The sequence below is a fragment of the Emys orbicularis genome, chromosome 2, assembly GCF_028017835.1.
Source record: "Emys orbicularis isolate rEmyOrb1 chromosome 2, rEmyOrb1.hap1, whole genome shotgun sequence".
Lineage (NCBI taxonomy): Eukaryota > Metazoa > Chordata > Testudines > Emydidae > Emys > Emys orbicularis.
The window spans coordinates 140,956,230-140,981,415 of record NC_088684.1 but is presented as its reverse complement, the minus strand read 5'-3'; the positions used below and the strand labels follow the sequence as shown (position 1 = coordinate 140,981,415).

Below are 25,186 nucleotides of genomic sequence, written 5' to 3'. Positions count from 1 at the left end.
CCAGAATTAAAGGCGAGGGAGCATTTGGCTGCAGGGAATGCATAAAGGTAGAAAATTAAGGTCTTGTGTGTGGAGGGGGTGGGGTGCTAAATTACTTGAAACCACTGTATGTTGAATTGGTGTGCTTTTGTGGACAATTCTCCTCTGTTGGATGGAATCTGAACTATTTAGTTGCATGTTCTTGGTCCTGTACTAACAACAGCCGTCAGCTTCTCCTGTAGGTCAAGTGGCAGGGGCCTTTGCTTTTGGAGCAGGAGGGCCTGAGTTCTATTCCTGCTGTCACCATGCAGTTCTGAGTAGAGCTGGTTGGAAATGTCATTGAACTGGAAATTTCTGGTGTCTGGGAAGCTCTGGGAGACCCAGCTTGAGCTGGGGCTCTCAGGACTTTTAGATTCCCAGCTCGTTAGCAAGAAACTTGAAAGCACTGGGAACCCTGGCTCTAGCCAGGGCTCTTTGTGTCTAGCCTCCAGTCCTGCAGCCTGGAAATCTTTGGGGAGAGGGCTCAGAGCTTTCAAGCTTACTGACACAGTGCTGGGAACCTGAAGGTCCTGGGACAGGTTTCCAGTGTCTGTGGATCTGGTAACAGCCCTGGGCCAGGGACCCCAGGGTTTCCAGACCCTTGAGCCAGCTTGCTCCCCAGGCTACCAGCTTGCGAGTTGGCTAGCCTGAATAGCTAGCTGGCCTGGGAGACTGAGGCCTCAGGATAGTCTTTGTGGAGGTGCTGCCCCTGAGCCATAAACCCTGGGAACATGGGTAGCTCCTGAGTGAAATTGACATCCTGTGTTTCAGCCAGCTCTAGTTTGGAGTGGTCATGTTATTCAACATAGCAACATCTGTAAAGTTCTACAGGGCCACTGATTTATTGTAAAAATTATGGCTAGCTAAAAGTTCTCAATTCTTACAGGTTGTACATTTATCTACTTTAATATCTCGTCTGTGACTTCTTAAACTAGTTTAATTCACTAAATGGTTTAGAAGGCATTTTTATATTCGGACAATGTGAATAAGAACCTAAATAGAGCATAACAGTTGCTGTTAACTTTACATTCACCCTATTAGCTCTGCTCTCTTGGCAATAGTGGTCCTGAAATCTCAATGCACTGATGACTTAAAGTTCAAATACTTTAAGGCAAGTACTGTATGAGGAAGGCTAAACCTGTTTGGTTGCACCCATAGCAAATGATCCAGCCTTTGTAATGCTATTCCCCTCTTGCCTGGGGCAGTAAGATTTTTGTTTTTAGTTAAGAATAAAATATTATTGTCCATCACAATCACCATGGCAAGGGGCAGATGTGTTGGTTTGGTGGTTGGGCTGGTAAGGTTTGGTTATACAAGGCTTCTATAATGCAGTATTTGCAGGGCAAATCAGATTACTGGCTGTAATCTGGATGGATGAAGTGAGTCTGGTGTGTGGATGCACTTAACCAGTTCAGACTGACCTCAGAAATAGTTTGAAAACAGGTTTTGCAAGGTGATCAGGCCTAATAGTCTGTAAATAATCAAACCAGTCAGATACTACAGCTGGATTTTTTTTTTAAAGGCTGAATAATTTTAGGTCTAATATTATTTGTAGTTATTCAGGATGTAATCTGACTGATTGCTGCAAGAGTCAGGAAGGAGGGTTTTTTTCATCCCATTAACACCATTGCACAACTAGTTAGATGCTTTTCTCTGAGGCATCAGCGAATGGCAACTACTTGAGGTGGGATGCTAGATTTGATGGAACAATAATTCCTCCACTTTGGAAAAATTTTGTCTTTCATATATAAGGACACTTACTTGTATTTGAGCAGTAAAGAAACAAGTATTGTTCCTCCACAAAATGGATGTTTTTCCTGCCCTCTTTCTTAGTTACTTTGAAAAGCTGATAGGCTAGTTAGCTTACTTTTATAGCATCTGTAGGCTGCAGCCATAATAATAAATCATCTGCTCATTTCTGCCCATCAGTTGACTATCACTACACAGACTTAGCATCTTCTCGGGACTCAGTGGTTCACAGAGTTTTCCAGTTGAATTTAGCAACCAGCAGGTAAATGACAGGGATCCAATCCTGCAGGATGTTGAGCACCCTCTACTCCCAGTGGAGTAAATTGAAATTCAGGGTGATTGGCACCTCGCAGAATTGAGCATTGGTTAAAGAAGCATAGAAGTGTAGGGCTGGAAGGGACCTCAAGAAGCCATCAAGTTCATCTCCCTGTGCTGAGGTAGGATTAAGTTATACCTACCTTATGTACTACTTTCTTTTGGTGCCTAGGTTTTGTGGTTAATATTAGAACATGTTTTGGCATTTGGTTTCTCCATCAGTTTCATTTGTAGAGAAGTCCTTGCTTCCCTCCCCTCTCCCAGCTTGTAAGGTGTTTTTATTTAACCAGGTGTTTAATTGATTGATCTCATTTAGAACCAGCTCTTGCAACAAATTCCGCACAGACAGATTTCGTTCCAAGATCAAGACCTTAATCATTACCATTAGGACAAAGGAGTCCTTTAGTGTTAGTGCACGGATGAATTGATAGGATAGTCTGTGGGAATTACTCTAAAAATATAAGGCAACCTTATAGCATGGTACAAATATACAGTTAATTAACATTGCCTTAGAGCTTGTGTACACATTAAGTCTCCATGTGTGGACACTCTTATTGTAGAACAAGAGTGCCTTGTTCCTGTTTAGCTTAACCCAAGTGGGTTAAGTCCTGTTCCTGAATAACTCCTTGTGTAGACAGTCCCTAATACTGTGTGCAGTAGCAATAATGGTTTGCATTGTGAGCTGTCTGAGGCAGGGACGTTTCTTTTTGTGTTTGTACAAGTGCTTAGCATGTGGCTGCTGCTATTAGAAATAAATAATGCTTCTGTAGGATCTCAACACATTAAGCTTTACAGCAGCTGTTTTATAGACTCAGTTTACCCATCACAGAGAAATCAAGTGACTCGCTCAAGGTCACACAGTGCTAAGCAAGACATAGAACTCTAATTCAGGGGTGGGCAAACTACGGCCCACAGGCCAGATCTGGTCCATCAGGGCTTTGGATCCAGCCCGCGGGATTACCACCCCCGTGGCGCCACGGGTCCCATGCTGCTCCCGGAAGCAGACGGCACCACGTCCCTGCGGCCCCTGGAGGAGCGGGGGGGAGGAAGGGGCAGAGGGCGCCGTGCGCTGCCCTCACCTGCAGGCAGCACCCCCCGCAGCTCCCATTGGCCGGGAACGGGGAACCGCGGCCAATGGGAGCTTTGGGGGAGGGCAGCACATGGAGCCCTCTGCCTCCCCCCTCCCCGGGGGCCGCAGGGACATGGTGCCCGGAGCGGGGCCAGGGCAGGCAGGCAGGGAGCCTGTTGTAGCCCTGCTGCACGGCGCCGGGCCAGAGCCCGAACCCTCCTGCACCCCGCACCCCAACCCCCTGCCCTGAGCCCCCTAACTCTCTGCCTTGAGCCCCCTGCCGCACCCCTCCTGTACCCCAACCCCCTGCCTTGAGCCCCCTTGTACACCCTACACCCCTCCTGTGCCCCAACCCCTTGCCCTGAGCCCCTTCCTGCACACCGCACCCCCTTCCATACCCCACACTCCCTCCCGCACCCCTGCCCCAGCCCTACATTCATGGCCCTCCGCTGCGTGCAATTTCCCCACCCCTGCTCTAACTGCTAGTCAGTAGTAGGAGACAGGACTTCTCTGGTAACAGCTCTGCAGTAAATAATTTGTTCCAACTTCCCCTAAGTCAAATTAGTGCTTGTGTTTATTTCAGAACAAATGTGGATTCAGTTTATTAGACTAGATTTCTAAAGGAACAGTATCAAAATTTCTAGACCCTGAAATGATCTACCTTGATAGTAATCCTAGCCAGAGATTTTTCCCTCTCCTAATATTTTTTTGGTTGAAAATTGCAGTACTATCCTGCTAATTGCCTGGGGAGAAAAGATGCATAAATTAATCAGGCATAATTGTTTTTTATTGCTTTATGATGCTGAAGTCACATACTTGTTAGTGCTAGTGATCATCTCAGGAAATCATGTAGATGCATTTTTAATGTGCCTGCAAGGATCTGTTGGAAAATTCCTGGAAGATGCTATCTTAAGGAATGCTGTGAAGTTGGATGATTTTTTTTTTTTATCCCAGTATTCTTGGCAGTGTTCTTTTTGAATATGAATAAGAGGAGGAAAGGAGCTTGGTTTCAGGGAACATAATTTGTCATTCTTAATTGAATGCAATGATTAACTCCCTTGTGATGTTTCATTCTTGTTTCCTTGTTGCACCGTAGTTTGTCCTATCAGAGTGAGCTAATGATCTCAAAAGAAGTCTGTTTGTTTGTATGACACCCTTGCCAACACAGCCTAGCCATTAATAATGCCAACAGCTACAGTGTGCACCAACAAAGATGCTTGTCTACTCAAAAGTGTTGCAGTGTATAGTTAGGTGATTGCCACAAAGAATGCTTGAGTAACACCTTTCTCTGTTTCAGTACAGGAGTACTAGAAACGCATACTTAGGGCTAGTCTACACTGGCAACGCTAAAGTGCTACAGTGGCAGCACTTTAAGGTGCCTTGTCTGGTCACGGCAGAGTGCTGGGAAAAAGCTCTCCCTGCGCTCTAAAAAAACCACCTCAATTAGGGGCATAGCTCTCAGCGCTGGGGCACTGTTTACACTGTTGCTTTACGGCGCTAAAACTTGCTGCACTCAGGGGAGTGTTTTTTCACACCCCCGAGCGAGAAAGTTGCAGCGCTGTTAATTGCCAGTGTAGACAAGCCCTAAGATAGGGCTGAGCGTCCGATGAGTTGAATGGGAGCTGATAGTTGGCAGCACCTCTTGCCTACACTGGGAGAATAGGTTGTGTTTCAAACCCTATTGTTAAGCATGTTTCAACTGATAGAATTTTAAATCGGACTTTGTATCTAGCACAGACCGGACAAGGTGTGTTTAAAAAGATATACAACCTGCTGTGTTGTTGGTAATCCATTGCTAATGATGATGATTATATTGTCACAATTCTCATCTATGGCTACGCATATGACTCTGAAGTCCAAAGCCTGATGCACAGAGTTGGCTTCACAGAAGGCATGGGAAGTCCATATCCATGATGTTTGACGATGCTGATCTGTGGCACCTTTCACGTGCAGCCTGGAGACGATTTCGTCGATCCCACTTGAACTTGTCGCAGGCTGATCTTGTTAGAGGCCACCAGTGAGTCCTGTTCTGAGCCATTTGCTTGGGTTCTTTGAGACTGATGCCAGCCCACTGGAGACTGCTCTCCAGGTTAACTTTGAATCACTTATATGGACGACCCTTCTTTCTTTTGCCCTGACTCAGCTCCCCATACAGGATCTGTTTTGGGAGACACGGTTTTTCCATTCTGATGACACGTCCGGTCCACCTAAATTGTGCTCTCAATAACATTTCTTCAAGGCTGGTTGTTTTTGCTCTCTCAAGGACCTTAGCATTGGTCACTCTGTCCTGCCAGCGAATGCTCATTATTGAGCAGAGGGAGTGCATGTGAAATTGCTCAAGCTGTTTAATGTGCGGTCAATAAGAAGTTCTTGTCTCAGATCCATACAGAAGAGATGTTAGGACCACTGCACTGTAGATCTTCAGTTTGGTGGAGGGACAAATGTTGTGTTGGTTAAGGACTTTTGTTTGATGTCGGCCAAGGGCCTGGCTGGCTTTACTGGTTCTGGAGGCAAATTCCTTATCAAGGGGACTGTCACTAGAGATGGTGCTGCCCAAAGACTTGAACTGATCCATGTTTTTCAGCTGTGTGCCTTGGATAAAGATGACTGGCACTGGAGCATTGGAATGAGGTGCTGGTTGGAAGAAGACCAGTCTTGGTAAGAGACAGATGGTGAGACCAAAGAGCTGGGATGCTGCTAATGTGTTTTTAAATGCACCTTGCGCTGTCTACACTAGATGCAAAGTTCTGTTTAAAACTGAGTTGTGCTAACATGTTTTAAACACATAAATTATCTTTTTAATCTGGATGGTCTCAGTATTATGCCCATAATCAATTGCAGAGGAATCTGATTCTATCTCCTGAGCCTCTCAAATCTCCTATGACTTAAATTAGCACAAGTTAGGGCCTTTGGTACTTTTTTTTTTAATGCAAGTTTTATGAATATATAAAAAACACTCTTCAGGAACTTACAGAACTAACTCGTTCGCCATGACATTTATTTCACCTAGTGTTGTCAGTGGTGTTAGGTTAGAATATGTGCTTATCAGTCAGTAACAAGGACTTTCTCCTGTTTCACTGTAGTCTTCACTCTTTCTGATTCACTCCAGAGCCTGTTAATAAGGGTATGGGCACAGTGGCATTCTTACATTTCAGCCACACCTCCAGCTCAATGACACGGCTGCTGCTTGGTAACTGGGAACTGGAATTCCTGTTCCTCAGGAAATTCTGAAACTTCAAATATTTTTCTTCCCCAAATGGAGCAAAAAACCCAAACTTTGACATTTCCAGACGTACAGGACTTCAAAAAAAAAAAAAGGGGGGGGGGGGAACAACACTCTATTTTGACTTCTTTGCAAAGTTTCTGCATGCCCCTGCAGGCTGCTCAGAGCTCCCAGGGTTTCTGGCAAGGAGCCAGGACCATGGTAGTCCTGGGAGCCCTGTCTATGAAAACGTTTTATTGTGAGAGAGGATGGATAATCAGCTGGGCATGAGCTCCCAGTGCCACGCTCTGGCAAAAATAGCTAATGTGATCCTGGGATGCATAAACGGGAATCTCGAGTCAGAGTAGAGAGGTTATTTTACCTCTTTATTTGGCACTGATGTGACCACTGCTGGAATACCATGTCCAGTTCTGGTGCCTACAGTTCAAGAAAGATGTTGATAAAAGCCTTTGACAAAGTCCCTCATCAAAGGCTCTTAAGCTGTCATGGACTAAGAGGGAAGGTCCCCTCATGGATCGGTAACTGGTTAAAAGATAGGAAACAAAGTGTAGGACTAAATGATCAGTTTTCAGAATGGAGAGTAATACACATTGGAAAACATAATCCCAACTATACATATAAAATGATGGGGTCTAAATTAGCTGTTACCACTCAAGAAAGAAATCTTGGAGTCATTGTGGAGAGTTCTCTGAAAACATCCACTCAATGTGCAGCAGCAGTCAAAAAAGTGAACAGAATATTGGGAATCATTAGGAAAGGGATAGATAAGACAGAAAATATCATATTGCCTCTATATAAATCCATGCTACACCCACACCCTGAATACTGTGTGCAGATATGGTCGCCCCATCTCAAAAAAGTTATATTGGAATTGGAAAAGATTCATAAAAGGGCAACAAAAACGATTAGGGGTATGGAACAGCTTCCATATGAGGTGAGATTAATAAAGCTGGGATTTTTTTCACCTTGGAAAAGAGATGACTAAGGAGGGATATGATAGAGGTCTATAAAATCATGACTGGTGTGGAGAAAGTAGATAAGGAAGTGTTATTTACTCCTTCTCATAACACAAGAACTAGGGGTCACCAAATGAAATTTAGGCCTTGGCTACACTTGTGAGTTACAGCGCTGTAAAGCCTCCCCCAGCGCTGTAACTCACTCCCCGTCCACACTGGCACGGCACTTACAGCGCTGTATCTCCGTGGCTGCAGCACTGAAGGTACTCCACATCTCTGAGAGGAATAAGAGATACAGCGGAGTGGCTATGACTCAGGGGTGTGAGTGTAAATGCTTGTAGGGCTGTACTAATCACCTTGTCAAGTAGCCAATCCTCTCCATTGCTGAGACCAGCTGCAGGAATGCAGAAGTGCCGGTTTCAAAGAGAAAAAGCAAACAGTTTGCTGTTTGCTTTGAGTGAGTGAATGAATGAGCAGGGGGCCGGGAGTTCGGAACTTGCAAAATAGAGTGCTGACAGGCTCCAAAAAGCACTCTCTCTCCCCCCGCACTCCCTGTCACACTCCACCCCACCCCGTTTTGAAAAGCACTTTGCAGCCACATGAATGCTGGGATAGCTGCCCATAATGCACCGCTCCCAACACAGCTGCAAATGTTGCAAGTGTGGCCACGCCACTGCGCTGGCAGCGGTCAGTGTGGACAGACTGCAGTGCTTTTCCCCACTCAGCTGTACGAAGACAGGTTTACCTCACAGTGCTGTACAGCTGCAAGTGTAGCCAAGGCCTAATAGGCAGCAGGTTTAAAACAAACAAAAGGAAGTATTTCTTCACACAATGCACAGTCAACCTGTGGAACTCTTGGCCAGAGGATGTTGTGAAGGCCAAGACTATAATGGTTCAAAAAAGAACTAAATAAATTCATGGAGGATAGGTCCATCAATGGTTGTAAGTCAGGATGGACAGGGATGGTGTCCCTAGCCTCTATTTGCCAGAAGCTGGGAATGGGCAACAGGGCATGGATCACTTGATGATGACCTGTTCTGTTCATTCCCTCTGGGGCACCTGGTATTGGCCACTGTCGGAAAACAGGATACTGGGCTAGGTGGACCTTTGGTCTGACCCAGTACAGCCGTTCTTATGTTCTTAAATTGTAGAGGGTTCAGAAAAGAGCCACGAGAATGATTAAAGGATTAGAAAACATACCTTCATAGTGATAGACTCAAGGAACTCCTTGTATTTATCTTAACACAAGGAGAAGGTTAAGGGGTGACTCGATTACAATTTGTACGTGTCTACCTGGGGAACAAATATTTGATAATGGACTCTTCAGTCTGGCAGAGAAAGGTCTAACAAGATCCAATGGCTAGAAGTTGAAGCTAGATAATTTCAGACAGGAAATAAGGTGTATGTTTTTAACACAGAGTAATTAGAACAATTTGCCAAGGCTTATGGATTCTCCATCGTTGACCATTTTTAAATGAAGATTGGATTTTTTAAAAAAGATATGTATGCCCTAAGAATGATTTTGGGGGAGCTCTCTGCCCTGTGACCTATACTTGCATGGTCACAATGGTTCCCTCTAGCCATTGGAATATATAGCAGGAATTTGAAATTAATGGAGATATCCCATCTCCTAGAACTGGAAGGGACCTTGAAAGGTCATTGAGTCCAGCCCCCTGCCTTCACTAGCAGGACCAAGTACTGATTTTGCCCCAGATCCCCAAGTGGCCCTCTCAAGGATTGAACTCACAACCCTGGGTTTAGCAGGCCAATGCTCAAACCACTGAGCTATCCCTCCCCCCATGAATCAGTGCAGTTTGCCTTGCAGGTTCCCAGGGACACTGGTAGCCCCAAAAGTTAAGAGTTTCAAGGCTTGTGGGCGCTTGACTCCCCAGCAGGGCACCAGGGTAGAGCCAGTAGGAAACCAGACAGGCAGGGTGGAACCTGTCTGGTTTCCCTTAGAATTGCTTGGAAATCGACATGTCCCTGGGGAATGCTTAGATTTCAACAAAATTAGCATTTTTTTGACAAAAGAATACACTCCTTTCTGACCAGCTCCACCCATAACACTCCCAACAGCTGCAAAGAGCTAATTGGCTGTTATCTTTTTATCTACTTGAATGGGGGTGGGGGAACTGACCATCAGAGAGTGGGAAAGTCACTACTGTGGCTTTGCTTTTGTGAAAGTGGTATGCTTCTGGTACTTAGAAAAAAAAATGGTTTTTATAGCCTACACTAGAGGTGCTGTATGATAGAAGTGGCAGCATTTTGGTGCTCATTGAAAAGATCTCTTTGCTCAGTTTACAAATAAAAAGATGTTCTTTTCCCTAGCTGACCTTACCCTGGGCTCAGAGAGAGAAATGGCTTGTCTTCATCTCATTCATTATCACCAGAAACAAAGGTTCTGCAGGCCAGATTATTCTTTCAGATATGGCTGTACAACCTCATTGTCTTCAAAGTGTATTTTTAGTTATACCAACATAACAGCATTCCTTTACCTGGGCTTGCGCAGGTATAACTGAAGGTGTGATCTGAAGACAATGAGGTTGCACAAATACAGCGGGGGTAGGAGGGGTGTCGTAATTTGATCTGCAGAACCTTTATTACTGGTAGTTAGGGAAAATAAAATCTTTCACTTGCAAATGGAGGAAATTTGATAGAGAAACATAACAAACATAGAATTCCATTCTGATTCTTTTTTAATCAATCACAGAACCTAAATATTGCCAGAAACACCCTTTAAAAATATTACAAGAAACAAATCTCAAATGAAATTATTTTTTACATTTGGATTGATGTCTTCCCTTGCAGTGCTGTGAAACCAAAGGTTCACTATGTTAGTGCATGGAAACCAGAAAGTGAAAGACTAGAAACTTATTCCAAACAAAAGTGAAATTGAAGAGTCTATTTTTTTTAATTGTTAATACATCACTCAGCATGGACAAACAGCATAAATGGTGAAAGGATTTTTCAAATGTTTAGTTTTTTAACTACTAGTTTTGCTAGTAACATAGGTAAGGAAATTTATTCTTTAATCACTTTTACCTAGTATATCATATTTTTAAAGTGATTAGACAATCTGTGCTGCCTTTTTATTTGTATTGCATTATCATTCTGCCTTCCTCTCTCTCAGAAGGGTTTTGAAACCTTTTTCTCCTACTTTTCCTCTGCCTTGATCATTGGTTAGTTTTAGAAATTTTGGTTTACTATGAAGGTTTCCATTATCTTCCCAAGTGGGATGAGTTCATCCATCAAGATAACGGCTGAAGCCAACCGGAAACTGAATCTCTCAGTCTTTGTATCCTCTTCCTTTTGGAACATCTCTTCAATTTCTTGACGTATACTGTATTATTAGTTCTAATGACTGTATTGTCGGTAACTGACCATTCTGATTCGTGAATTCGACATTTCTGATGTAGAGAGCTATATTTTTTCTCTGCCTCTTGTGACATTTTTAGCCTTGGATCCAAATTTCTTCTCTGCTAACCTCATGAGTGAGCTGTTTGTTATTTTTAAAACATTAGTACATTTTTAGAGCTCAAGACAAGTGCCAGATCGACAGCTTTTACAGGTGAAAGTTTCCTTTTAGCTACAGAACAAATAGAAAATAGGCAGTGGTGTGTCTCAAGCCTATTCCAGATGAACCATCTCTAGGTGAGGGAGGATAGTTTGGTCTTGATGCTCATTCAGTCTTTGGCATCTTGTTAAAAGTGCTATAGCAGTTGTGATTCTGTGGGGTAGATACCTGTCCACTAGAAACCGGACAAAGACCATGAGACCACCAACTCATTTTGCGTATGAATGGAAACTAAACAGCCATTACATAGTAATTTTAAATTTCTACTGATTTGGGCTAGCTTTTTGACCTGGAGAGATTTGGAAGTCAAAAGAGTTAGAATTATCTGATCCCTACATTCTGCGAATTTCTCTTCTCTTCTGTACCCTTTGGTCTTCAGAATCTCTCTCGCTAGCTTGGGAAGAGAAATAGAAAGCATTTAATATCTGTGCCTCTGCACACTAGCGCTTTCTCAGCGGCAGCCGTCTGAAACGGTGTAGGATTACATGCAGCTTTTTAGGATTTTACTGAAGTAAGGCTTCATTGCGCAGCTTTACAAGTGTACTGATCAGCAATAACAAAGGAAGGCCACGTTTACGCTGCAACCACACAGTGAAGGCGCTGCAGCTGAGCCGCTGTAGTGTGGATGCTTCCCTTATCAGTGGAAGGGGTTTTTCCATTAATCCATGTCTCCGAAAGGTGGTAGGTAGGCTGATGAAAGATTTATCCTTCTGCCAACTAGCTGCTTCTACACCAGGGGTTAGCCTGACCTAACTGTGGTGCTGAGAGTGTGAAATTTTTCACAGCCATGATCGATGTAGCTAGGTTGACCTGAGTGTTAGGGGTAGACTAGGCCAAAGCAAGTGTGATCAGAGGAGCACTGGTGAGTGTAAGACTGGAAGTTATTTAAAGGTTTTTAGGAGGCCAGAATGTAGTTGAAATGTGCTATCCTTCAGCCTCAGTGTCTTGAGATGGCAACTTTCTGCAGTCTGTTCAGTTGCAGAGAGGAGTGTGGTTGTGTACTTGAGGAATGCAGTTCTGGAAATGTAAGAAACTAAATGTATCTAATTAGCCAACAGTAAAATTCTAAGCCAAATGGGAGGGAAGGGATTGGAAGAGGGTCAGGAAGGGATTCTTAAAATGAAATGTTTCAAACTGCAGCAGAGATAGTTAGTTATTTAACTGCAGATATCTTATTGCTTGCAATGTCATCCCTACTCACTCAGTGGCTACAGGAAGTTCCCTGGCCACACCCCACCCCAGCTGGCAGCAGCAGAGTGGAATTTACAAAAATCTTGTTCAGAATGTTCTGAGCAAAATCAGTGAAACTGACGGGACTGTTGTAAATTGCACTCTCGCTCTGAACACTGAAGATACCTCTACAGGTAGGGTGATGTGTCGAGTACAGACACTGCAGGCCCCGCTAGCCCCGGTATAAATAGCACTGTAGACTGTAAGGCATGACTTACGGGAGTAGCGTGCCCTGCACACCTGAACCCTTGAGGATGCACCCTACGCAGCTCTGTATGCACCCAAGAGCTGCCTCCCACTGTTGTTTTCAGCAGTGTAATGTCCCACTGCCAGAGCCTTTCCCTGTCCCCATGAAAGACTCCGGCCATGGTGACAGCCTCCAGCAGCTCCCAACTGTCTCCCGGCTGACAGAGCTTTTCCTCACCATAGTGATCAGGGTCTAGGTCTAGGGTACAGTACTACCTTGCTGCAAGTCCCACATATCTGCTTGTCTGCCTCAGGGAAATAGGTACCTGGTAAACATTTTAAGGCTTTGTAACATGAGATTCGGTACATCTGTAAACCTAGAATTCTCTGCTCATACTTCTCAGCATAAAAAGAAAACGATTAGCAGGCTTTGAATTATCTAGGATAACAGTAACACAAGCCATTTAAGGGCATGATCTTGCAGATGCTTACTTATGTGAATAGTCCTTATGTATACAAGTAGACCTATAATCTTTGAGGTCTCCTTGCATGTGTACAGACTACTTAGCAGAGTATGGATGAGGAGGATGGAGACATATTGATTAAAAATATAGCCTACTTTTTCTAAAGTGAATTTGGAGTGCCTGTTTTTGAGTGATCTTAAAAATAATCAAAGTTTTGGCAATAATTGAGCATCCGTTTTCTGAAAAACTCTCTAAGGTGTGTCATGTTGGGAACTCAAAATCACTAGTCACGTTTGGAAGTTTACGCTGTGTAGGGGTATAGGTGTATGTTTTAAATTTACAAACTTGTCGCACTTTTATACTCACTGATGTCTTTTCTTTGCTGAAATCTTAGGGCAAGGTGAAGGAATAGTTTCTAGTACAAATGATCTTCATCCGAGTAAATGTCATGTGTTGCTGCTTTATCGCAGTAGCAAATGGAATCTTTCTGGAAAAGATCCAAATAATTAAATTTTCATTATAGAGCGAAGTACTTACGTGCCTCCATCACCATAGTATCTGAGTGCCTGCCAAGTGTTAGAGAAATTGTTATTTCTATTTTTATTCTTCCTTCCCAGCCTAAAGGGGAAATAGCTTGATTCATTTATAAGGATTTTAGCGTGTATGAGTCAATGGGTGTGTTGCCTATCTGTCTGTGTGCAGAACGCATTGAGGGGAAGCTGTATTGAAGAAGTAAGTTCTGCATGTGGGTCCCAGTTCAGGAAAAAAATCCTATTCAGGACAGTGCTTAAGTAGGTGCTTAAATTAAGCATTTGCTTTAGCAGTTTCCTGAATCTGAACTATAGTTCGGAAATAGTTCAGTGGTGGTTCTGTCTTAGGGCAGTGAGTTCCATAGTCAAAGTCCAGCTCACGTGAAAGTTCAGTCCCCAGCTCTACCAAGCTTCTCTCTATTGGTTTACTACTTTGTTCAGTTGGTTTTAGTGCCATGTAAATAGTGGGGCTGATGCTTTAGCTTTGGTTTCCCAAGTGTAAACACTGTCCCTGCCCTTAGAGAACTTAGAATAGAGGTGGAAAGGATAAGAATTTAATGGGACTTTCCTGCAAGAGAATTATAATGTACAATGGCAAGGGTTAACTTCAGCATGGCAGATCTTGCACCTTATCCTTTGTGCCTGTGGAAATCCAACACAACATTCTGTCATTTGGTGCTTTGTCATCAAGTTAAATGGACCACTCTTAGAATATACCTTTCTTTTCCCTAGGCATCTTTGCTTACCTAAACTACCATGTTCCCAGGACAAGACGGGAGATCCTGGAGACCCTTATCAAAGGGCTTCAGAGATTGGAGTACAGAGGATATGATTCTGCAGGTAGGTCATTCGATAAAGTAACAATTATTTTTCTTTTTATATTGTAAATTGCCATTTTACTGGTATGCTTATTAGGCAGGTGGTCACAAATAAGTCTTTGCTTTCCGCTGCCCTCCTGTTTTCGGGAAATTAAAACATTGTTGCACCAAAGTACGTAAAAAGTTTTCTGAGTAGTAATTGCAGATTTACATAAAAATATTCTCAATGCCTTTCATTCAGGGATTTGAGCGTGCCTTTTAATAATATGTTCCTGAAGTTTGTCCCTCAGTTTTCTTGAATATGAAACACAGATGGTGCAACATAAGTTTCTGTGCTTCACAATTTATTTGTTGTTTCTTGCGGGAAACTGTTAGGTGTGGGAATCGATGGAGGAAATGACAAAGACTGGGAGGCTAATGCCGGCAAAATCCAACTAATCAAAAAGAAGGGGAAAGTGAAGGCTCTGGATGAAGAGATTAACAGTATGTATTACACTTCCCCTTTCCAAAAATATCTTGAGATTCTTTGCATGTTAAGTACCCTTTAACCTCAATCTCATGTATATTGAGATATTCTGTATCGTACGTATTCTGTCCTTAGTATTGTTTGGGGGGACAACTTCTGAACAAGGAAGTCTTTGATCTGTCAAGCTGAATCCTAGTAAAATCATCATCTATGTGTTGGTATGCCGCTATATGCACAAAGGTACAGTGCTGTTTTACATGGGAGAAAAATGTCTTTACTAGTGGAAGATGTAACTAAAAAAGTATTAATAAACATCTTAGGGTTTTTTCTAGGGCAAGGGAGTTTAAATATTCTTTAAGGGTTTGTTCATCATACAATCTGAAATTCACAAATTTGACTGATTATATTGAGTTAATCTCTGTGTTGTATTAATTAAGTGGAAATTTTTAGATCAGTACAGTTTAAGGCCCAAATCCAGCAAAGTACTTAAGCACTTGCTTAACTTTACACTAGGGCTGTCAAGCGATTAAACACATTAATCGCGCAATTAAACAATAATAGACTACTATTTATATAAATATTTTTGGATGTTTTCCACATTTTCAAATATTTTGATTTCAATTACAACACAGAATACAAAGTATACAGTGCTCACCTTATATTTATTTTTTATAAATATTTGCACTGTAAAAATAAAATAGTATTTTTTAATTCACTTAATACAAGTACTGTGTCAAATATCTTTATCATGAAAGTTGAATTTACAAATGTAGAATTATGTACAAAAAATCTGCATTCCAAAATAAAACAATGTAAAACTTTAGAGCCTACAAGTCCACTCAGTTCTATTTCTTTTAAAGCCAATTGCTCAGACGAACAAGTTTGTTTACATTTGCAGGAGATAATGCTGCCCGCTTCTTGTTTACTATGTCACCTGAAAGTGAGAACAGGCGTTCTCATGGCAGTGTTGTGGCCAGCATTGCAAGATATTTACGTGCCAGATGCGCTAAATATTCATATGTCCCTTATGCTTCAACCACCATTCCAGAGGACATGCTGATGATGGGTTCTGCTCAATAACGATCCAAAGGAGTGCAGACCAATGCATGTTCATTTTCATCATCTGAGTCAGATGCCACCAGCAGAAGGTTGATTTTCTTTTTTGGTGGTCCGGGGTCTGTGGTTTCTGCTTCAGAGTGTTGCTCTATTAAGACTTCTGAAAGCATGCTCCACACCTCGTCCCTCTCAGATTTTGGAAGGCACTTCAGATTCTTAAACCTTGGGTTGAGTGCTGTAGCTATCTTTAGAAATCTCACATTGGTACCTTCTTTGCATTTTGTGAAATCTACAGTGAAAGTGTTCTTAAAGTGAACAACATGCTGGGTCATCATCCGAGACTGCTATAACATTAAATATGTGGCAGAATGTGGGTAAAACACAAGAGCATGAGACATAAAATTCTCCCCCAAAGGAGTTCAGCCACAAATTTAATTAACGCATTATTTTTTCAGTAAGCGTCATCAGCATGGAAGCATGTCCTCTGGAATGGTGGCCAAAGCATGAAGGGGCATACGAATGTTTAGCATATCTGTAAATACCTTGCAATGCCGGCTACAAAAGTACCATGTGAACATCTGTTCTCACTTTCAGGTGATGTAAATAAGAAGTGGGCAGCATTGTCTCCTGTAAATGTAAACAAACTTGTTTCTCTTAGTGATTGGCTTTAAAAGAAGTAGGACTGAGTGGATTTGTAGGCTCTAAAGTTTTACATTGTTTTGTTTTTGAGTGCAGTTATGTAACCAAAAAAAAATCTACATTTGTAAGTTGCACTTTCATGTTAGAGAGTGCACTACGATACTTGTATGAGGTGAATTGAAAAATATTATTTCTTTGATCATTTTTACAGTGCAAATATTTGTAATAAAAATAATATAAAGTGAGTACTGTATACTTTGTATTCTGTGTTGTAATTGAAATCAATATATTTGAAAATGTAGAAAAACATCCAAAATATTTAATATATTTCAATTGGTATTCTATTGTTTAACAGTGAATAAAACTGCAATTAATCACAATTAATATTTTTGAGTTAATCGCGTGAGTTAACTGCAATTAATCGACAGCCTTACTTCACACCCAAGAGTAGTCCCATTTAATTCATTAGGATTCACAAGTGCTTGTAAATATTTGCTGGATTGGGGCCCATTTAGCTTGGTAAATTTAAAATGTTCTCAAAATAAGGAGCAACCTTTTAGAAAGGGAATTAACTGTGCATTGGTTTCTCATCCAAATAAAGCAAAATAGTGAAAATAATATTACAGCATTAATAAGAATCCATCTATATATGGATATATTTTATTTCAGTTCTAAAAAATAAACTCCCTCCTCCCCTGCAAGCAGGAAAAAAATCATCCACTAGGACATTTTGAATTTAGCCTTAATAAATTGACTTTGAGTTTCTGAATAACCTAAACATCTTATAGTGCAAACCTAGTTTTATCTTGAGGTGCGCAGTAGATGAGCTAAGGAATTGGTTAAGAAAAAATACTAATATACTTATAAGTGGAACTGTCAAATTGATGAGAAAGCAGGAAGTGAGGTATTCTGCTTTCTATTTCTAAACCCTTTTATGTCCTGGATAGAGTCAGATTTTAAATTAGTCACATCTCTGCAGGAAACAAAACTGCAAACAATTGTTTTCTGTAAAGTATGGGTAAGCACTGCATGAACTTGCAGGTATCTGCCACCATAGTTGATGGTTGTCTGTTTCTAGTTAATATCCTGATTTTCGGGTGTTAGTAACTTCAGTTACAGCATATTTATTTAACTTAAAGGATTCTCATATATGAAACTTACGAGAAACTGATTCTGTAGCCTTTTAATGTAATTTTACCATTACTAAGATAGTAAAACCTCATTGATCCAAATGAAATGCGTGGACCTGACCTTAATTCAGCTAAGTCCAAAGTCTGAATAAACAAGGCTATATTGTATATATTCAGTAAAAAAGAAAGACACTGGAATAATGGTAAGATTTAAGCACTTGTGGTAAAATCAATTTAGAAAACTAAAAACAATTTAGAAAACTATATTATGGTCTATGAAAAGCTATTAAGAAAGACAGAAAAGGTAATCTCTGAACAAAAGGATGAACTTCTACCAAGAGAAGATTAATTTGATACTTTCCAGGCACTACATTGTTACTGTTGGGGATTCTAATTTAATATTGTGTAAGGTGATTATGCTTGGTCAGGCAGAGCTAATATTTCAATAGATAATGGGCCAACACAAGGGAAGAAAATAAAATTGGATGACTTGTTAAAGGTTATTTTCTTTTTGAGAATAAAAAGGAATGGAATCGCCAGACGAGTGAGACTTAGGGTATGTCTACACTACAGGATTAATTCGAATTTATATAATTCGAATTTAGGAAACCGATTTTATAAATTCGAATGTATTCGGCCACACTAGGCACCATTAATTCGGTGGTTTGCGTCCAAGCTACCATAGTAGCATCGATTTCCAGAGCGTTGCATTGTGAGTAGCTTTTACATAGCTATCCCATAGTTCCCGCAGTCTCCACCCCCCTTGGAATTCTGGGTTGAGACCCCAGTGCATGATGGGGCAAAAAACATTGTCGCAGGTAGTTCTGGGTACAGCCTCCCCCTCCCTCCCTGAAAGCAACGGCAGACAACCATTTCGCGCCTTTTTTCCTGAGTGAACTCTGCAGACTCCATTCTGCATCAAGCATGGATCCCGTTGTGCTCCAGAACGCAGTCTTGAACATTATAAACACCTCGCGCTTTCTCGTGGAGTTTATGCTTACACAGGACCAGAAAAAAGAGGCGAGGATGAGGAGGCGGCGATTGCAGCGCAGCGACCAGCGTGATGAGGACATGGACACGGACACAGAATTCTCTGAGACCGCGGGCCCCGGTGCTTTGGAGATTATGATGTTAATGGGCCAGGTTATAGGCTTGGAACGCCGATTCTGGGCCCGGGAAACAAGCACAGACTGGTGGGACCGCATAGTGTTGCAGGTGTGGGACGATTCCCAGTGGCTGAGAAACTTTCGCATGCGTAAGGGCACTTTCATGGAACTTTGTGACTTGCTTTCCCCTGCCCTGAAGCGCCAGAATACCAAGATGAGAGCAGCCCTCACAGTTGAGAAGCGAGTGGCGATAGCCCTGTGGAAGCTTGCAACGCCAGACAGCTACCGGTCAGTCGGGAATCAATTTGGAGTGGGCAAATCTACTGTGGGGGCTGCTGTGATGCAAGTAGCCAAAGCAATCACGGAGGTGCTGCTACGAAAGGTAGTGACTCTGGGAAATGTGCAGGTCATAGTGGATGGCTTTGCTGCAATGGGATTCCCTAACTGTGGTGGGGCAATAGATGGAACCCATATTCCTATCTTGGCACCGGAGCACCAGGGTACCCAGTACATAAACCGCAAGGGGTACTTCTCAATGGTGCTGCAAGCACTTGTGGATCACAAGGGACGTTTCACCAACATCCATGTGGGCTGGCCGGGAAGGGTTCATGACGCTCGCGTCTTCAGGAACACCAATCTGTTTAAACGGCTGCAGCAAGGGACTTACTTTCCGGACCAGAAAATAACCGTGGGGGATGTTGAAATGCCAATTGTTATTCTTGGGGACCCAGCCTACCCCTTAATGCCATGGCTCATGAAGCCATACACAGGCAGCCTGGACAGGAGTCAGGAGTTGTTCAACTACAGGCTGAGCAAGTGCAGAATAATGGTAGAATGTGCATTTGGCCGTTTAAAAGGTCGCTGGCGATCCTTATTGACTCGCTCAGACCTCAGCCAAACCAATATCCCCATTGTTATTACTGCTTGCTGTGTGCTTCACAATCTCTGTGAGAGCAAGGGGGAGACCTTTATGGCAGGGTGGGAGGCTGAGGCAAATCGCCTGGCTGCTGATTACTCGCAGCCAGACACCAGGGCGATTAGAAGAGCACACGATGAAGCGCTGCGCATTAGGGAAGCTTTGAAAACCAGTTTCATGACTGGCCAGGCTACAGTGTGAAATTTATGTTTGTTTATCCTTCCTGAAAACCCGCCCCCTTTATTGACTCATTCTCTGTAAGGAACCCACCCTCCCCCTTCCCCCAGCTTGCTTTCAAAGGAAATAAAGTCACCATTGTTTAAAAATCATTTATTCTTTATTAATTGATTATAAAAAGAGGGAGAGAACCTGAGTGGGGTTTGGGAGGAGGATCAGCGGGAAGGAAAAGCCCAGTAAAAAAAGGTTAAGAAAATGGCAGCCTTTTGCTTGGGCTGTCCACTGGGGTGGAATGGGAGGGTGTACGGAGCCTCCCCCCCCGTGTTCTTACACGTCTGGGTGTGGAGGCTATGGAACATGGTGAGGAGGTAGGGGGGTTATACAGGGGCTGTAGCGGCACAGAACCTGAGTGGGGTTTGGGAGGAGGATCTGCGGGAAGGAAAAGCCCAGTAAAAAAAGGTTAAGAAAATGGCAGCCTTTTGCTTGGGCTGTCCACTGGGGTGGAATGGGAGGGTGTACGGAGCCTCCCCCCCCGTGTTCTTACACGTCTGGGTGTGGAGGCTATGGAACATGGTGAGGAGGTAGGGGGGTTATACAGGGGCTGTAGCGGCACAGAACCTGAGTGGGGTTTGGGAGGAGGATCTGCGGGAAGGAAAAGCCCAGTAAAAAAAGGTTAAAAAAATGGCAGCCTTTTGCTTGGGCTGTCCACTGGGGTGGAATGGGAGGGTGTACGGAGCCTCCCCCCCCGTGTTCTTACACGTCTGGGTGTGGAGGCTATGGAACATGGTGAGGAGGTAGGGGGGTTATACAGGGGCTGTAGCGGCACTCTGTTCTCCAGCAGCCGTTCCTGAAGCTCCACCAGACGCCGGAGCATGTCTGTTTGCTCACGCAGCAGCCCCAGCGTTGCTTCCCGACTCCTCTGATCTTCCTGCCGCCACCTCTCATCTCGAGCGTCTCTCCTCTCCTCACGTTGGTCCCTTCTGTCCTCACGGTCACTGGCTTCTTTCCTATACTTGCAAACCGTCTCCTTCCACTCATTCAGATGAGCTCTTTCATTCCTGGTGGATTGCATGATTTCGGAAAACATCTCTTCTCTCGTCTTTTTTTTACGACGCCTTATCTGGGATAGCCTTCGGGAAGGAGGAGGGAGGCTTGAAACATTTGCACCTGCTGGAGGGAGTGAAAAAAGGAGAGAATTTTTTTAAAAGATACATTTTTCAGAACAATGCTTATACTCTTTCACGGTGTATACTATTCACATTACATAGCACATGTGATTTCTGTGCAAGGTCGCATTTTGCCTCTTAATATTGAGTGCCTGTGGCTTTGCTGCTAGAGATCACAGACGCAGGTCGGGGCAACAGAATTCACCTTGCATGCTGCCATGGTAAGCCACTGTCTTTAGGCTTCTGCGCCCTGCTTTCCCACATACCAAGCAAAGCCCGTTGTGCTGCAGTTTTCCTGTTAGCTTGTTTTCTGCTGCTGAAGGTTAACACCCCCCCCCCCCCCATCCAATTCTCTGGGATGAGTGCTTTCTCCCTCCCCCCACCGCGTGGCTGGTATCAGGGAAGATCCCTGCAGGAACCAAACTAACACCCCCCCCCCCCCACCCGCCATGAATTCTCTGGGATGAGTGCTTTCTCCCTCCCCCCACCGCGTGGCTGGTATCAGGGAAGATCCCTGCAGGAACCAAACTAACACCCCCCCCCCCCCCACCCGCCATGAATTCTCTGGGATGAGTGCTTTCTCCCTCCCCCCACCGCGTGGCTGGTATCAGGGAAGATCCCTGCAGGAACCAAACTAACACCCCCCCCCCCCCCACCCGCCATGAATTCTCTGGGATGAGTGCTTTCTCCCTCCCCCCACCGCGTGGCTGGTATCAGGGAAGATCCCTGCAGGAACCAAACTAACACCCCCCCCCCACCACCACCCGCCATGAATTCTCTGGGATGAGTGCTTTCTCCCTCCCCCCACCGCCTGGCTGGTATCAGGGAAGATCCCTGCTAGCAAAACGCGAAAAGCTCTGGGCCAATCCTCCCCCCCCCCTTTGCACTTGGCTAAATGCAGGGAAGGATTTCTTTTCAGCCACAGGCAAACAGCCCAGTAGGAACGGCCACCTCAGTCCCCTTAATTAAATTCCCTTATTTCAACCAGGTTACCCTAAGCGATATCACTCTCCTGAGGATTACACAGCAAGATAAAGAACGGATGTTGCTTGAATGCCAGCAAACACCGGGACCATACGCTGCCAGGCTCTGTCAGGCAATGATACCAGATTACTTGCTACTAGCATGGCGTGGTCAAGTGTCCTACCATGGAGGACGGAATAAGGCTGCACTGCCCAGAAACCTTGTGGCAAGGCTTTTGGAGTACCTCCAGGAGAGCTTCATGGAGATGTCCCTGGAGGATTTCCGCTCCATCCCCAGACATGTTAACAGACTTTTCCAGTAGCTGTACTGGCTGCGAATGCATCCCAAGTGCTCAGGGCAAATTAATCATTAAAAATGCTTGCTTTTAAACCATGTTTTATATTTTAAAAGGTAAACTCACCTGAGGTCCCTTCCATGGGGTCATGGTCTTGGGTGCTGGCTTGGGAGGCTTGGGAGGGTACTTCAGTCAGGGTGAGAAACAGTTCCTGGCTGTTGGGGAGAACGGAGAGCTGGGTGCTCTCTGCCAGCTCGTCCTCCTCCTCCTCCTCTTCCCCTTCCGCGGAATCATCAGGTGTACCTGATGAGATTATCCCCAGCTCGGAATCCACAGTCAGAGGTGGGGTAGTGGTGGCGGCCCCCCCTAGAAATGCATTTAGCTCAGCGTAGAAGCGGCATGTCCGCGGCTCTGACCCGGAGCGACCGTTTGCCTCCTTTGCTTTTTGATAGGCTTGTCTGAGCTCCTTGACTTTCACGCGGCACTGATCTGTGTCCCTATTGTGGCCTCTCTCCATCATGCCCTTGGAAATTTTTTCATAAGTTTTGGCATTTCGTCTTTTCGAACGCAGTTCAGCTAGCACTGAATCCTCTCCCCATATAGAGATCAAATCCAGTACCTCCTGTACGGTCCATGCTGGTGCTCTTTTTCGATTATCAGCCTGCATGGTTACCTGTGCTGATGAGCTCTCTGTGGTCACCTGTGCTCTCCACGCTGTGCAAACAGGAAATGAAATTCAAATGTTCCCGGGGCTTTTCCTGTCCACCTGGCCAGTGCATGCGAGTTCAGATTGCTGGCCAGAGCGGTCACAATGGTGCACTGTGGGATAGCTCCTGGAGGCCAATAACATCGAATTGCGGCCACACTAACGCTAATTCGAATTGACAAATTCGATTTTGGCGCTACTCCGCTCGTCGGGGTGGAGTACAGAAATCGAATTAAAGGGCCCTTTAATTCGAATTAAATGGCTTCGTTGTGTGGACGGGTCAAGCGTTAATTCGAATTAAGGCAGCTAAATCCGAATTAAAGTCGTAGTGTTACAAAACAGCCACATGAATAATTTTGTTAATGTATCTTTATAGGTATGTGAAATAAACTGAAGGCCATATAGTAAGTTGGAAGAGGTTGAGCTGGGGGGATAGACAGGCATGTCACAGAACTACTTGGAGAATGGAAGGCATAGCTGCCAATTGCTATATTGGCAATAATTCACTGCTTGGTATGAGAGCTTTTACTCAGTTTACCGGTTCCCACCCTCTTCTCACTAAAGCTTTCCTGAAGAAGGCTTGATAGACTGGAAACAGACAATTGAGAAGAACACTGAGTAAATGATTGTCTAACATAACAGGTTTATTCTTTACTAACAAGTGCTATGAACTTCTTAATAGCTCATGAAGTGTACGTTTGAGAATTATGGTCCTAGTTTTGTAAGACTCTCCCATTGTTGCACAATCATGTTCCCATTGGCTTATTGGTTAATAAAAGCATGCGAAAGCTACACAAGTAAAATTCATAGATATTTCCTCAATATGCAGGAGAAAAGATTATCAGAGTTGAAAATGTTCTCAGGAGAAAATATATACAGTATAAACAAGTGATGCTGTCTAATTGCTTCTTATTGAGGACTCAGTGTGGCAAAACAAGTGAACTCCTGAGACAAAGATGTTCTTGCTGAAAAACTGAAATGATTTTGTGAACTTGTTGGAAATGCCCTGGTGTTGGGATACTTTTTGCCCGAAGAAGAGCTTAGAGAATATTCACACCTGCCCACAAACAGCTTTGGCGTTAATAGGCAATACTCAGAATGTTCCAATTTTTCTGTGGGTGGAGAGCCTAGAAGAAAATCATGTTGGTAAATTTATTAAAAGATCGGCAGTTAAATTAAACATTTGATCTTTGATATTGCAAACCTGTACACATGAGTCAGTGGTACTGATCAGTAATGTGGCTCAGAGGAAAGGGTTCACAGGATCAGGCTGTGTATCTCACATGGAAAGATCCTTCATCGCGTGAGAAATCATCACTTTATTGGCTGGGGCCGTGACATGGTCTTGACTGCCAATAACTGTAAACCTGACGTTTTGCTTGCTTTGTGCTAATAATTTTCTGATTATATTTTTACTTGAATATGTCAGTCTCTATGTAACTTACTGCATTGCCTGATCAGGTCCTGATAATGTAACATTTTTACACTTCCATCTGCAGAACAACAGGATATGGACCTGGACATCGAGTTTGATGTACATCTTGGCATCGCACATACCCGATGGGCTACCCATGGTGAGCCCAGTCCCGTCAATAGCCACCCGCAGCGCTCAGATAAAAACAATGGTAAGACCCTGCACTGCAAGGGGAAGTATTTATTTGTGTGAATGGGGAGAATAATGGCTGTTGGGAATTCTGAGTGATGAATATGCTCTTGCAAATTGTCACTTAATTCAGTACTTCATACTAAAACTCCATTGGTGCAGTGCTGCCTATGCCTCTGTGAGAGCACGTGCTTGGAGGCAGGGGGTAGGAATCATTTTTCAGTTTCAGGCCATGATCCTAATCTTGCTCCTTTTGAATCCCACCGGAGTTTGGTCATTGACTTCAATAAGAACAGCACCAGACTCTTTTTTTATTATGATGATGAATCACTTGCAGTAAGAGGCAGTCGTATTAATTATTTGCATTGTGATAGTGCCTCGGGACTTCAGTAAATCAATATTGACTGAAAAAGTAAGATCTCAAGGCCTACAGTAATCTCTGTACAGGAATTTTCCCAACCATCATCATAAATGGGATGTTGCTAACAAACAGGTTTTTTTTTTTTAATAATGTAATTTTCTTTGTTTATTTCTCTCTTTTGGCCATCATTTGTTAAAGGTTGCTTTGTCCTTTGTATTGCTGCAGAAGGCAGCTTGGCTCTTATTTATATCTATGCACCAGCTCGAATCTCAAATGCTTTACGAACTGTGATGAACCTATCCTCAGGCTACCTGTGTAATCGTTAGCATTCTCACTTACAGATGATGGTTTGTGGCAGAGCTGGGTAATAATAACAACAATATCTAGCTCTTACAGAACTTTCCATTCCGAGATCTCAAAGCACTTGACAAAGTATCCCCACTGTACAGGTGGGGAAACTGAGGCACGGG

At 43.5% G+C, this 25,186-nt stretch overlaps 1 protein-coding gene across 1 annotated transcript in view; it reads left to right on the top strand.

Moving 5' to 3' along the window:
• GFPT1 (glutamine--fructose-6-phosphate transaminase 1) overlaps window positions 1-25,186 on the top strand; it is a 54,845-nt gene that overhangs the window by 5,183 nt on the left and 24,476 nt on the right. Inside the window, exons 2-4 of the mRNA XM_065398691.1 lie at window positions 14,047-14,154; window positions 14,508-14,615; window positions 24,252-24,377. Coding sequence (XP_065254763.1) covers window positions 14,047-14,154; window positions 14,508-14,615; window positions 24,252-24,377 — 342 coding nt within the window. The remainder of the gene's footprint in view (window positions 1-14,046; window positions 14,155-14,507; window positions 14,616-24,251; window positions 24,378-25,186) is intronic.